At 31.7% G+C, this 12,507-nt stretch overlaps 2 protein-coding genes and 1 non-coding gene across 3 annotated transcripts; 2 read left to right on the forward strand and 1 right to left on the reverse strand.

Moving 5' to 3' along the window:
* Positions 1–391: 391 nt before the first annotated feature.
* Positions 392–474, forward strand: LOC142554912 (small nucleolar RNA snoR122). Its single transcript, XR_012822275.1, has one exon. It is a non-coding gene; the product is annotated as a small nucleolar RNA snoR122 (small nucleolar RNA).
* Positions 475–2,492: 2,018 nt separating this feature from the next.
* LOC142553257 (thioredoxin-like 1-2, chloroplastic) lies at positions 2,493–4,308 on the reverse strand. The gene is made up of 4 exons (XM_075663379.1): positions 3,794–4,308; positions 3,517–3,699; positions 3,214–3,378; positions 2,493–3,101 (listed from the first exon to the last, which is right to left on the reverse strand). Exons 1-4 carry the CDS (start codon positions 4,295–4,297, stop codon positions 2,856–2,858), a joined length of 1,098 nt encoding a protein of 365 aa, XP_075519494.1. The 5' UTR covers positions 4,298–4,308; the 3' UTR covers positions 2,493–2,855.
* A 5,014-nt stretch (positions 4,309–9,322) lies between these two features.
* Positions 9,323–11,778, forward strand: LOC142554455 (NAC domain-containing protein 100-like). Its single transcript, XM_075665119.1, has 3 exons — positions 9,323–9,730; positions 9,838–10,091; positions 11,016–11,778. Exons 1-3 carry the CDS (start codon positions 9,583–9,585, stop codon positions 11,490–11,492), a joined length of 879 nt encoding a protein of 292 aa, XP_075521234.1. The 5' UTR covers positions 9,323–9,582; the 3' UTR covers positions 11,493–11,778.
* The last annotated feature ends 729 nt before the right edge of the window (positions 11,779–12,507 follow it).

Raw genomic sequence — 12,507 nt, forward strand, 5'->3', positions numbered from 1 at the left:
GCTATTTTTTTTAGATCTTTGATATCATCTTTAGACACAAAATTCACTTTTGAGAACTGTTACTAGCAATGGCAATCCAAAGAGAAGAAAAAATATTACAAATATCTGGTAGTCATGCCTATTGAAATGGCTTCTGAATTCTTTCTAGTGTTCTCTGGTAAGTTTTTGTATCAAAACGCAGCCAGTGGTGCATACATAGCCATAAGTTCGTGTACTGTGATTGGCTGTCAAATTCTATCAGACCAGACGCCTTTAAAATCCTCTTGTTTTTTTGGCCCAAAATATTGCGACTCGACACTTCCACACTGATTTGAAAATACGAGCAGTAATCTACGCTCTCTGGTTGTTTTGGTTAAGCTTACACGGCGTCCGTTGTCATAAAAAAGTGATTTGCCTGTGATGTATATAAGCTATTTGCACGCATTATCAGAAATGACAATGTTGATATACTTGATTGTCACTACCTCTGAGGCAATTCAAATCTTATCTTATTACACTAAAAAGTATGAATTTTTTTTTTAATTTTACATAAATTATTTCTTATCTTTTGTTTCATATCTATTCATAAATGTAACAAAACGTAATTATAAATAATGTTATTGTTATAATTATATTTAAATTTCTTTGTTAAACTCTTTTTTATTGAAATTATCATAGTTTTCTGGAATCTTGGCCTGATGATTACTTTCCAAAGAACGGAGATTTGAATGTCGTTGTTTTGTTGAAGCCTAGGAAATTACCTGGGCTCCAATTGCGGTATTTGTAATGAACTTTTCTATCTTTCTGATGAAGGCATCTCTGGAATATCCCTCAATTTGCATCAATACAAATGGATTTCGAATTCTTTTGAATTGAATTGAATGGATAAATGAAAAACATTAAAATAAAAAATATAGTATTTCATACAACCTAAAAATACGCAGTGCCATGTTAGGATCATCAGTAATATAATATATGACGTAATAATGCATGTTTTTCGTCATAATTAAAACAAATCCACAAATGTAATTAATGGTGAAGAAGAAAATGTAGCATAAATTAATAATTTTATGTATTCTTGATGATTACTTGGAAATCACTTCTTATCCAAACTCTTGGATTATTCTGCGAAGTAAAAAAGCTGCAAAACTCACATTCGATGCAAGATGTAAATAATTTATTTTTAGTACAAGTGTGGTAAAGGGATCGAACTTGTGTCCTTCAATTAAATTACACTATGTGAGACTGTCTCGCAGACGTTTTTTAATTAGCAACGAGAGTAAGTTGCATGTGAAGCAATCCGGAAAACTCAAAATGAATATTATGGAGATTAATTCAATCACTCAATCCTCAAATCCCAAAATTTATATATCACATCCATTATTTTATATTTTTATTAATTTTAATATATTTAAGCTGATTCATCAAATAGAATCGATACAGTATTAATTTCTCTGCTCATTATGAAAACTTTTAAAAATTGTAGAAAAACGTAAGAGAATTAAATTAATTAAAAAATTGAAAAGCAACAATAATTTCTGGGGCTTTCTTTTGCATGATCGATCATCTTCCACGTTTCATTCAAAACAATTTAACTCGCTCCATCCGTCGTCTCCGTGTGGCATTTTCAAGTTAAAAATATTAACAGCTGTCCTAGAAAATAAATTTTCTAAAGAAAACCTGACATCATGCGTCGCATATTTTATGCTTTTAATAATTTAATATGGAATAAACATCTTATCCGAGATTCCATCTGACAAATGGATATTCGATTCATACTGCCACGTCTCCATCACATACATTTTATTGGATAGTATTTAATTTCCTCCTGATATTTTATTTTCTGTTGGAAAATATAAAAGTGGAAAAAGAACGAGACTTCGTTTATCAGTTCAATACATACATGTGTGTGTGTGCATTTAATTAATGTCGACCTAACTAACAAGAATTTGAATGAAACACAGTACAATGTATACAAAACATATACAAAATGTAAATAGCTCAATAGAATATGATCGATGTTTCAAAAAATTATTATATGAAATTTTAAATAAGAACAAATTTGGCTATGTGCCATTTGCATGAATCTGGATCCTCTGTTGTGACTGAAAACACAGCATCGTTGATGTACTCTTTTTACACGAGATGATCATCTGACAATTTTTAAAATTCACCTGACACAGTGTGAGACCTTTCAGATGATCAACTGATCATCTAGTATAAAAAATACACAACATCATGTTCTGTGTTTCAACTACAACAAAGAATCCAAATCCATTTTCATGCACGCACTCATATTTCCTTGTCTTGCTTTGCTCCACCACCCTCGTACAAAGCCACCCTCCTTTAATAATAATGGGCCGCCCATGGAAAAAGATGCTACTTTTGACAAATAAATAAGGACAAAGATGCTGATTCCACAGAAAATACAGTTCATTTGTATATGAATTTAACAGAACAATACTTGATTAAATTCTGGTTTTTTTTGTGCTTGTTTCGTAAAAACAAGAATTAACACCACCAAAGAGACATTCATTCATCTTTCCCAAAGTACAACACCGAATCAATCGATGCAATTCATTTCCCAGAAGTAGAGGCTTATATATATATATATATATATATATATATAAACCTAGAGCCTGATCCAGGGAAACACGCCGTAAATGTTATATTTACATCGCATGCAAAATGCCTCAAACCCATTATAGGCTCTGGACAGAGCCAAGAATTTAGCCCATAGATGATCTTTGGGGCGAAGACTGCGTTTTCTAGAAATTACACATTTAAAATTTGGCAACGATGCGATCTTGCCACCATTGTTTTGCCTCCCGTGGACGAGATATTTCGAGACTCCTCCGCGGTTGCGTCAGGCAAATCTAAACCACCAACAGGGCATCCTCTTTCATCTTGCCATCATCTTTGTTCAGTGCACTTCCCTTCGAATTTTCTTGAAGAACCAACTCCTCAGCTTCATTATCCATACTCAAATTCGGTAGTAAATCTCTCGATATCAGATCGTTCGAGGCCAATGCCAATATTTCCGATTCATTCAAACCTTTAGTAGGGCCAAGACTACACCGATCTGTCCCATTTTTAGCCAGTGCAACCTTAAATTTGTTGATCTAAACAGGAGGAACAAACAAAACTTGGATATCATTAACCGATTCAATGGAATGAACGATTAAAATCTCAGGCAACATTCAACAAGATAAAGAGATTGAAAAAATCACTTACTGTTGCATTGGTGCAGCTGAAGCTACATTGCCTGCCCTCTGCACCTCTGTAAAATCTAAAGAAGGGCAAGACGTGGACATGAAGGGCATAGCACATAGCCTTGTGTTGCTCATAATTAACCATTAGAAAAATGGTATCTGGATTCAATTCAGCCATTTGACAGATCTGTTTTCATATCAATAATAGGAGTTAACATGGGAGCTAAGATATCTTGAAAAAAAAAAATAAAAAAAAAATTCAAGAATTTACTCAAACAATTAGGAAAATCATGTTATCATACGGTGGTCATAATTGGATTAATACCTTAGGATGCAGAGCTTTGCAGCCCCCACAACCAGGAGAATAAAAGTCAACTACAATCAATTTATCGCCAGCATTAGACAAAGATTCCACAAATTCTTGAGCTGATTCGATCTCTATCATGTTTGGTTGAAGGGACTTTTCCCACCATTTGAGAGCTTTGCTCATAAAAGACGAAGCTTGAGCCTAAAGTAATTCACATAAATACAATCAACAAAAGATAGGAATACATAAATTTACTACAAAAGTTGAGCCAGAAAAAAAGGGGGGAAATGCTTACATTGACGGTCAAAGGATCATTCTTTGAAGTCTTAATCATCAAATCGCTAACACTTTTCTGATCCCAGGCAACGAGGGTTTTGCCCAAGAAATCATTTGATTTGGTCTCTTTGAATTGTAGCGTCCCAATAGAAGAACAAACCTTCAGAGAGCCTTTGGCTCTGTTCTTGGATATGGTCTCACCGAGTCCATAAATGTAGAAGCTGGGATTCAAATAAGATGACATATCTCCGAGATATAGCAACCTCACAACGTCAGAGCAACAAAACCCCTCGGAATTATCCGCTGTTTGTGGATCAAGAACCTTTTTTTCCCTTGAAGACAAGACGAGGTAAGAAGAACCCAAGAAACGGAAACCCACAAAAATATCTGCAAGCACACTCGTATGAGACCAGAAATTGCTGAACCAAATCTTAAACTGATAACTTTTGTGGCTCTGTAATCTCAAAGTCTTCGGATTGGTAATGGAGAGAGGTGGAGAGAAAATGAATCGCATTAAATACATTTACATTTATATATAGATCTAATAAAAGGTACGGTCAAAATATTTGCCCTTATCCAAATGTTTCTTTTAATTATTTTTCCGTTTTTCTGTTTTTTCCAGATATAACACTAAAGAGATCGATTATATTTGTGGATTATGAAGAAAAAAAATAGGTCACAAATTAATTATTGAAAAAATAAATTTTTTGAGCAAATTTTACGATTTATATGTTTTAGATGGGTTGATCGCGTCCACGTTAACAAAAAAATTAATATTTTTTCATGAATCGTGTCTGATTGGAAAGCCGTCTAACAAAATTGACTCGGTTAAATAGTCTTAAAAGAGTTTTTTGAATTTTAAAATGTCTTGCTAAATAATTATTCTCATGTTAAAATTTAATAGCGAAAACTTAGGGGTTAATAAAGATTGATGATTAGAAATTACTTTGCTTTGTTTGGGCTAATTTGAGAAAAGCATGGGGCATTGCAAGTGGTTGTGAATAATATTCGTAGGATTTGTTCTTGATTTGTGCTCGGTTTGATTTGGAATGTGTGTAGGATAAGAATCCTCGATCTTTGGCCATATTTAGGTTTTATCCTCAACTCCCATTTTTCACCACAAATTTTTTATGTTGTTTTAAGATGTGTTGGAAGTGTAAGAAAATTTATTTTAAAATATTAATAAGATTGCTCTTGAAAATATTAGTCGTGGTAATAAAAATAAACTTTAAATCGAATATTATAGATTTTAAAAATTATCCAAGCTCTAATAATAGGCAATTATAATCTAGAAAAATCCAACATATATCTGATTTTTCTATTTGTAAAAACATACTACATAATTGGTTTTCCGAAAAGTTATTTTTTTTATAATGATTCTTTAATATGATATAATTTGTATGTATGTATGTATGTATGTATTTTAAAAAAATTATTGACCAGGCGAAGCCGGTATTTCTGTCCGTACACATGGAAGGCTTCGCCAATCTTCGTTTTTGCCAACGCGACATTAAAATAAAGTAATTGTGCTTATTTTTTAAGTTTGAGAAACGTCGATTTGTTATTTTATTTTATTTTATTCTGGAAACTTGAAACATTTTGAACTGACGCACACAAAAGTTTCAACTTAAAATAAAATTATAAATAAAATATATATCATATTTAAAAATATATAAAATAATCGTAATTATCCATTGTATACATAAATCTTATTCAAAAGATATATAGGACGGTCATAATAAATAAGAGTAGGTCTCTTGTGAGACAGTTTCACGAATCTTTATCTGTAAGACGGGTCAACCCTACCGATATTCACAATAAAAAGCAATAATTTTTCACGAATGACCCAAATAAGAGATCCGTATCACAAAATACGACGCGTTAGACCGTCTCACACAAGTTTTTACAAATAAATAATATTCAATCAGGTATTACAAGTAGAGACTCGGTGTAATTAAATCGACCCCTCGAACTCTTTGTGAACACCTAAAAGAACTATTATATATATGTCAGGCGATATCCAGTTGCCTAAACCTAATTACACGATTATGGAGGAACTTGGGTAGTTGATTAACCTGATCGGATGAGATGATAATATCAATACAAAATGTAAATCAAATATTATATGAAACAAAAATATATAATCAATGACGAAATTGAGTCCAATCAAAATTTGGAACAATAATTGAAAAATTAAAATTTTTTCATATAATTTTTACAGTAGAAGACAAGTATATATACATATACACACACGTCAAAATCTCAGTAGAGGACAACCATATATATAATAATAAGGTAGGTATAATTTCGTGTGGAAGCTGATAGGGGAGGACACAGTTGTGTGGATAAAAAAGTGAGTTGGGGTTAGATTATCATCTCTTAAATAATATCACTGTGAATTTGGGGGTTTCGTGGAATTGTGGATTCGATTTGTGTGGGAATTGAGGCTTTTGAGATGATATTGGGAACACTTGTTTTCGTTTTTATGGCCCGTGACCTTGTGCGTTTCTTGTGACTTTGTGTCTGCGTTAGGGTCTGGAGATACTCTGTGGTTGAGGGGATCATGCATGGATGCAATTTGGTAGTGATCAATATTAATTACGTTTCGTGTTTTGTCGATACAGCTTTCCAAAAACGAACCACGTTAGATTTTCTATTATTCAATTTTTTTGTTGTTATTATTGCATTTACCATCTATACAAGTATTATACATCTATTATGATTTGGTGGTGATCAATATTAATTATGTTTCGTGTTCTGTCGATACAGCTTTCCAAAAACGAACCACGTTAGATTTTCTATTATTCAATTTTTTTGTTGTTATTATTGCATTTACCATCTATACAAGTATTATACATCTATTATGCTTAGCAAAATGATTTGCGTGTAGTTAAATTAACTACAACAAGATCGATGACGTGTGACTCACCCGATACTAAAATGGATTTTATTGGTTACGATGGACGGACAATTTGAGGATTATATTAGGACAAAATTATTATTACTTGAGATAATTAATAATTACATGGTATAAATGAAGTTGGTCCGGGACAAAGGTGATATAGTTAATTTGTCAAATTTTAAATATTACTCTTCATGCAAAAATAAAATAAAAAAATAGTTTCCTCATTCAAAGATAAATTACATTAAGTAATAATTACATCATAATTCTAGGCCCGTCCATCTTGATTCTTGACCATACTTTATGGGCCAACCCATTAGAAATATGGATTTCGATTTTTGTCCATTAATGCATGCCATTTCTTTCACTTGTTTATATGTCCAAATCAGATTTTTCAGAAACCATTCACTCCTTTTTCTCTCAATTATTGTTAAATATTCATAATTCAAAATAAAATATACCAGTTTTAATTTTAAAAATATAAATATCCAAACTCCATATCAGAATTTAAATTAAATCAAATCTCAATCATTGTCATCAAGATTCTTTGAGAAGAAAACCAAATATATATAACATAACATGATAACAATTAATTTTTTAAATTAACGTTTTGATGAGCGTATTATTTGAATCAACCCCGAATAGTATCAATAGTGCAAGAGATAACTTTTCATGGATGTTTGAGTTATCACACAAAACTCATCGAATATGATTTACTTAAACAACACAGTTTGCAGACTGTCGTATTAAATCATATAACAACTCAAAATACCACGTTTCGACCCTTCTTCCAGCATGACAATTATTACATCTAACACAACCTATATATCTATAACTACGATTTCGTATGGGTATCATTGCGATATATCTTATCAGAAAATAAAACAATTAACTAATTAAGATCACTCTCTCGTAACATTAAAGGGACAAGCACTTCTATGTTAAATTTTTACATCCATTTAATATAGCCCTACTCAAAGTCCTTCAACGAACATAACAAGGTTGTTGATTGTTTAAAATTCAACCGACATTTAAATCACAAACCAAACACCATACATAATCAACTCACATTATATAAATTATTTATATTTATTATATTCAATTGTAGCATACATCTACGTGTCACTCGATTATTCGATATCAATACCAAAGAGTATCCTTTTGACGAGTAATTTTCTATGTTTTTTTTAATTCTTTTCTTGTCTTCAATCATCGTTATCTGGCATCTTCCAATCCATATTACCACAAGAAAATATCATTATTCTCTTGCAATAGTTAATCAGCCACGTATAATTGGTCATAATTTATAGATCAAAGAATTATATAGCAATAAACTTTGGACTTTTGTAATCTTTATCTATCACCATCTCTTTCTTTATTAGGTAATTTAATATAAAAAATTCCACACATAGTATATATTTGGTATTTTAATAAAGAAACTATGGCTTAATTATTATTATTATTATTGTATAAATAGGTAGAAAGAATAAGAAATGTTAGGCAGTGTGTGAAATAGTCAAATTTTCAAATGTTGCGATTCTAGAAAATCGCATGGGATGCTGACAAGTTGCCTAATCTAAGCAGCCGCCAGCTGACATCGATGTTTCTCATTTCACCCCAACCGGGTTTAGGGCCAATGGGTTGTACACACGTGTAAATGTTGGTGTTGGAGCCGGAGAAACAGCCCCTTAGTTTGGCCAGCTTGAGTCCATCCAAAATGATAGGTCAGTTCTCCAATGGAAAACCTTATCTTTAACTAATCCCACGTCGCCACACGTCCCTCGTAGGTGAGGGTTGACTGATGATTGTTACTCGTATACTCTACCCGTATTTTTTTTTATTAAAAAAAACGGAGAAATACACATTCGTCTCATTGTTATAATTGAATTTTGAATCGAAAATTTATTATAAATTTAAGATGTTGATATCAAATATCGTATCGAATCGGTGATTGTTGAAAACCCGAAATATAAAACATAAAAACGAATTATTTGAAATAGTATGAGTGTGACCGGCCATGTTGAGTATGAAAATGTCAAGCAATCTATAGTTTTTTTTTTAAATAATGATATATATAATTGCGCCATGTTTTAGTGAAATTTATTCTTAAAAAAATAAATAGAGAACATCTAGTGAAAATCCAAGTTCAAATTATTATTATTTTTTAAATAAAAATTTAAAGGTGTAATAATAGCAGATGTTGTTTTCAAATGCGAATGTTATTGAACAAAAGAGGTTAGTTTAACAATTATCCAGTTAGGTCAAAAGGGAAATCACTTTACATTAATTCCTATAATCTCAATTGGATTGTTCGAGTCTAGAATAAAAATTACTTTCAAAGCATTACACTGCTTGAACTCTTCAACTCAAATTCGACAAACAATAATATGATCAACCTTTAAAATTATATATCGTGCACAGCTTATGTGAACATCGATGATGTGAAATTTTATCTTAATCGATCAATATTGATACGGACTTTCCTGCCAATTTTACGTGACATAAAAGGTACAAAGTTGCTCCAAAAGATGAACTGTATTTGGTCAAAATCTAAACAAGGAACATGGCTTTAATTAATTACTATGACTACTAATAAAAAGAAAAAGAAAAAAGAAGGCCTAATACAACCTTCCCATTTCCCAATACTTATGGTTCACGTTTCTTTCGACCCCAAAACAAGTATTTATTGGCCTTCTTCCCCGTAAGTTTTTTTTTCCTAAACCTCTTGGCTTCCATTTTCACACACTAAATTACACATAATTTCTCTACACATCAAAATTGTATAGAGAAAATATAGATCTTGGGGTCACCTTGATCGCCGTCCATCACAATTCACATCCGAACTTGTCCTTGACCGTGTTATATTCCCCGGTCGGATCTTGCCAGCATTGAGGTTTTTTCGAAGAATGGAATTGCCTCCCGGATTTCGATTCCATCCGACGGATGAAGAACTAATTACCCATTACTTATCAAAGAAGATTGTTGATTGCAATTTCTCTGCAATAGCTATAGGAGAGGTTGACATGAACAAAGTCGAGCCTTGGGACTTACCAAGTATGTTTTTCGATCTCCTTGTAAAATTTTCCACCTTTTCATGCATATAATATATAATTTGTTAACATGGTAGTAATATAATTTATCTTGGTTTTTGATGAGTGAAGGGATGGCAAAAGGAGGGGAAAGGGAATGGTATTTTTTCTGTGTGAAGGACAAAAAGTATCCGACGGGATCAAGGACAAACAGGGCTACAGCTGCTGGATACTGGAAAGCCACTGGTAAAGACAAAGAAATCTTTCGAGGGAAAACACTCGTGGGGACGAAGAAAACACTGGTTTTCTACAAGGGCAGGGCCCCCAAAGGCGAAAAATCCAGCTGGATTGCGCATGAATATAACATGCCTGCTAATTCAAACCAGGTAACAATCACCTCCCATGTTTTATATTCAGGTTCTTCTTAACCTATTATTATTATTATTATTTTTATTTTCATCTTTTTATTATAATATATTCGAGTAAAATTTAGAAAAATATATGATAGTTTTTAGAAATAACAATGAATTCGAAATTTTGTAAATATTTCATTATTGATCTTGTATGCTTATTCTAAAGTTTATACACATATACATAACACACACACACACACACATATAATATAGAGTGGATATGAATTCCACGTACTACATTGCCATGGATATGACTTGTGCAAGAATAGTGTGTGAATATTAAAAGCTATCGCGGGATTATTGAGGGAATACTTGGACTTGTCGAAATTTGTTTGTCGCAACTTCAGTAAATATTATTACTTCGACAATCTATCACGAAAGGTCAAAGGTGGGTATGTTTAAGTTGTATTATATAATATTCGATGATTTATTTATTTATTTTGAGTAAAGGATGGATTATTAGATATGGAAATAATGTTATAATCCACAATGTCAACATTCTTGGATACATATCGAGTTTCGAGGGTTTCGAGCAAAGTCAAGTTGATTGATGAAGTGAAAGATTTTTTTTTTCCTCAAATAGTTTTTAAGTTTATTTAAATATTTTAGTAGTTTTCATGTAAGATATTTTAACGGATTTATATTTGAGAGACTGATTGACTCGATTCATTTATGAGGTAAATAATAATATTTTTAGTATAAAAATTAATATTTTTTCATTCGTTGGGTCTCTCAAAACTAACCCGTGAGACGGTCTAGTAAGATTACAATCTACGTGTATTTGTGTACCCTTTTTTAAAATAATTAATCTTATTTTACCTTCTATATTCAACTCGCACAAAATTTGCTCAAAATCTTGGTAGCACGAATTTACTAAAGACTGTAAATTCGTTGCAGAATACTTGGGTACTAAGCAGGGTATTTCAGAAGACAAGTGGAGGGAAAAAAGTCCATATTTCGGAACTCATCAGAAAGCATCTTTCCACACCTTCACCACTGATGGATCCTAATTCACCATATCACAACACCAAAACCGAGCCCGTGGATTCCGAGTCCGGCCTCATTCCTTACTTCTCCGGTCCCAACATTCCCAGTTCATATTCTCGGGGACCGTCTGGTCATGTCCTGGATCGATGCGGCGGATCGGGACGTCAAATCCCGGGTTTTATCACCCTTGAAGAATCATCCTCCGTTTTTAGGGATATGCTTGGGAAGAATATGAATCATGAACGCCAAAAGGAGGGAGAAATGGGCAGTGTTTCTCAAGAAACAGCTTTCAGCACTGATAATTCAAATCTTGAAGTGGAAAACATATCATTTGGTGCATTAGCTTCAGTTGGATCACTGGATTTGGACACCATTTGGGGGTACTAAAAGTTTGTTCCACGACCGTACAAATATACTACTTTTATACTATGTAGATTGTGATAAGTTTGTGTCCATGATTATTATTATTACTATTTATTAATTTATTTATACACAACATAATTAGAATATATTCAGTTGTAGATAACTTGTTCCAGTTGTGATGTTCAATTGATGAAATGTGTATATATATTGTGTGCTAAGTTATATAGAAAGCTTGGATTTTATTAGTGAATTTGTGTGGTATTGTGGAAATAATGTATTTGAATGGAGTTATATTGTTTGATTTGTTATATTTATTTCTCGTACATATTTCAAATGTATTTCTTATTATTTAGAGACGTAAAGTCACATATTTCAAATCTTGAAATTAATTCTACTTTCCTTTCCATCACTGATGGTGTAGATAAATAATACGTGAATTTAAAATTTAATATATCATTTTATTGTAAACAATAAAAACTAATCGAAATTTATGAATTTCAAAATTTAACTCCTCAAACGCGTCTTTGATGAATTGATACATCAATTTTAGGAGATTTACTCCAATTATGATGTCGTGTTTCGATAATAGCTCTCATATTTGTGTATTAAATATTATTGAACAAAGAAATCTCAACAATAATTGGTCCATATTTTGAGAATTTTACAACCAAGCTCGATTAGTTGCGTCCTTTTGGAAATGCTCATAACATATATATAAAGTTCATTAAATGAATTTTAAACAAAAAACACGCGAAAAATATTATTAGCAATTAATATTGGTGTGGACGATGAATTTTTTTTATTGTTTTCTAATTCTCTCATTTTTTTAAAAAGGAAATAAAGATGAATAATTATTTTTAAAATTGTTTAAAATTATCCATTATTTATGATTTTATTTTATTTATTTCTAATATATATTTTAATAATTTTTTTTAATTTAATCGGGATTATAAAAAATAAAAAAATGAATGAAAATATATATTTATATTGTGTTCACTATTTTACACACAAGAATACTGGTAAATATAATTCTTAATCT

The sequence above is a fragment of the Primulina tabacum genome, chromosome 8 (assembly GCF_025594145.1).
Source record: "Primulina tabacum isolate GXHZ01 chromosome 8, ASM2559414v2, whole genome shotgun sequence".
NCBI lineage: Eukaryota > Viridiplantae > Streptophyta > Magnoliopsida > Lamiales > Gesneriaceae > Primulina > Primulina tabacum.

Excerpts from the sequence above, each read along its gene's own strand:
- LOC142553257 (XM_075663379.1), bottom strand. The coding sequence starts at position 4,297 with ATGTATTTAATGCGATTCATTTTCTCTCCACCTCTCTCCATTACCAAT. Across the intron at positions 3,700-3,793 it reads ATGATCCTTTGACCGTCAAT|GCTCAAGCTTCGTCTTTTAT; the intron begins GTAAGCATTTCC and ends GAATTACTTTAG. Across the intron at positions 3,379-3,516 it reads GCAAAGCTCTGCATCCTAAG|ATCTGTCAAATGGCTGAATT; the intron begins GTATTAATCCAA and ends ATATGAAAACAG.
- LOC142554455 (XM_075665119.1), top strand. The coding sequence starts at position 9,583 with ATGGAATTGCCTCCCGGATTTCGATTCCATCCGACGGATGAAGAACTA. Across the intron at positions 9,731-9,837 it reads CGAGCCTTGGGACTTACCAA|GGATGGCAAAAGGAGGGGAA; the intron begins GTATGTTTTTCG and ends TGATGAGTGAAG. Across the intron at positions 10,092-11,015 it reads TGCCTGCTAATTCAAACCAG|AATACTTGGGTACTAAGCAG; the intron begins GTAACAATCACC and ends AATTCGTTGCAG.